At 53.5% G+C, this 2,363-nt stretch overlaps 1 protein-coding gene across 1 annotated transcript in view; it reads right to left on the reverse strand.

Annotated features, from left to right (window-relative positions):
* Nucleotides 1-2,163, reverse strand: part of Aldh9a1 (aldehyde dehydrogenase 9 family, member A1) — a 34,308-nt gene extending 32,145 nt beyond the window's left edge. The window contains exon 1 of the mRNA XM_013021740.1: nt 1,838-2,163. Within this exon, the coding sequence (XP_012877194.1) occupies nt 1,838-2,128 (291 nt within the window). The 5' untranslated portion in view covers nt 2,129-2,163. The remainder of the gene's footprint in view (nt 1-1,837) is intronic.
* Between the last annotated feature and the right edge of the window lie 200 nt (nt 2,164-2,363).

Genomic DNA, 2,363 nt, shown 5'->3' on the forward strand with positions numbered 1-2,363 from the left:
ACTCTGGGCCTGGGCACTGTCCCTCAGCTCTTCAGCTCAAGGCTAGCACTCTACCACTTGAGCCACAGCGCCACTTCGGCTTTTTTCTTTTTGCTTATGTGGTGCTGAGGAATCAAACCCAGGGCCTCATATATGCAAGGCAAGCACTGTACCACTGAGCCACCTTCCCAACCCCTCCATGATACTCTTATCTCCAATTAATCACAGAAAAAGCTAGAAGTAGCACTGTGGTTCAAGTGGTAGAGTGCTAGCCTTGAGCAAAAGGAGCTCAGGGACAGAACCCAGGCCCAGAGTTCAAGCCCCAGGACTGGTAAAAATAAATTAATGAATTAAAGATTTAAAAAAGCTTAAGCCGGGCGCTGGTGGCTCACGCCTGTAATCCTAGCTACTCAGGAGGCTGAGATCTGAGGATCTCAGTTCAAAGCCAGCCTGCGCAGGAGAGACCGTGAGACTCCTATCTCCAATAAACCACCAGAAAACCAGAAGTGGCGCTGTAGCTCAAGTGGTAGAGCCCTCACCTTGAGCTGAAGAGCTGAGGGACAGCGCCCAGGCCCAGAGTTCAAGCCCCACGACCAACCAAAAAAAAAAGCTTAAGACCTGTGTTATGGTTGGGATGTTTATTGCTTCCTTCTTCCTTAAGAATTAGGGAGTTAATTATTGCTATGTACACTATACCTCCTGTTAATGGATGTCACCACAAGATGATTGATATCCTAGTTTGTGAACAGTCCTGTAGCCACACACACACACATTAAACTGAATCAAAAGCTTGTTAAGTGGGATCTCAGGACTCAGAACTGGCGATGACCTTCTGAGTTCCCTGGTGCCCTCTGTATATCTCAGTTCTTTGGCCCGATATTCCTGTGGTTGTATCGTTCCCAGTTGCATTTAGTGACAACAAAAGGGTTTGATTCAAAAAATCAGTTTATAAGTACAATGTATCTTGACCCTTCCACCATCCTCCCATCTTTCCCAACCACACTTCCTTTTCACAAGAATTCCTGGGTCATTGCTTTTCCCAGAGTAATTTCACAAAACTAGCATTCCTGTTACTAAATGGACTAGGTACTTGGTAAAGACAATGAACAAACAAAAACCACATAGACTGTAGGTCATTAAAACAAAAAGCAACTTTTCTGAGTGAAGTTTCTGCCACTTGGCTTTCTACCTCTTGATCAGAGTTCACTGGTTTAACTGGAGGTAAGCGTCTTGCCCGGGCTGGCTACAAATGGTAATTCTCAGATTTTAGTCTCCTGAATGGCTAGAATTATCTGCGTGAGCCACCTAAGCACCCTGCCAAGTTTCCTTTCGGATCCATAGGGGAAGGAAGGCGGAGAAGTGTGCTCCTCAAAGGCAAATAAACAACCCCTCAGTTCAGCACACATTAGCTGGGAGTACAAAGGTGTCCGTTATACAGAACCGTCAACTGCGCAGAGCTAGTTCACAGATGTAATTACTGTACCATCTGCTCACACGCACAAAACTTAACTCTTCAAAGTTCTCACTACCAAAAGCCGGTAACCGTGGGGAGGTTAACGGGCAGGTGATCGCTCCGATCGTCGCGGTTACTGTGCAAACGACGCGTGCATGCAAACACCCCCCTCCACAGTGTTACCAGTCAGGCTTGGGGCGGGAGGGGGCGCGCTAAGGTTCGGGGGGTTCTTCTTTTTGGGAGTGTTTTGTTCCCACTTCTCTTCCCAATTCTAGTCTAGGTAGAGAAATAGATGGGCTACACCAGAGATGCGGGATTTGTGCCCGCCAGGGGCCACCCCGGAGCGATACCCCCGCCCCGGAGAACCGCCTCCCGGGTCTGCCAACGTCAAGGCGGACCCCGCACCCCGACTCTGGGCTCCGTCCAGACCGCGGGGCACCGCGCATCCACCAGGATCCCCGGGCCCCGGTGACGCACGACACGGAGGGGCAGGAAGTAACTCCCCACCGACTCCATCCGCTCACCCGTGGCCGGCTCGAACGCCTTCTCGGTGCCGGAGGAGTCCGCCGGCTCCACGCGAGCTCCGCCGCGGTAGTTGAGCGGCTGCGACACGACGAAGCTGCCAGTGCTCATGGCGGAAGCGAGAAGCGTGCGGAGGAGACGCGGGGCGGGCGCCGCCAACGCGCGAAGGCTCATCTGGGCTGCACGGGGCAGGCGCGGGGGCCGGGAGCTGGCTGGCCGCGGGGGCCGGCCGTGACGTTCGGGAGGCGGGGAGAAGCCGGGGAGAGAGCCGAGGATTGGTGGGCCGCGAGCTACGGGTGTCGGAAGGAGATCCAGGCCGGGGTCTTTGGGGCTCTGGGTGCGGGTCAGAGTGGCTCGAAAGGGTGCAGCTGCCTACCAGGGTCCTGAACACACACAAAGACCCCCACGG

This window comes from Dipodomys ordii, unplaced genomic scaffold, assembly GCF_000151885.1.
Source record: "Dipodomys ordii isolate 6190 unplaced genomic scaffold, Dord_2.0 Scaffold57, whole genome shotgun sequence".
NCBI classification, from domain to species: Eukaryota; Metazoa; Chordata; class Mammalia; order Rodentia; family Heteromyidae; genus Dipodomys; species Dipodomys ordii.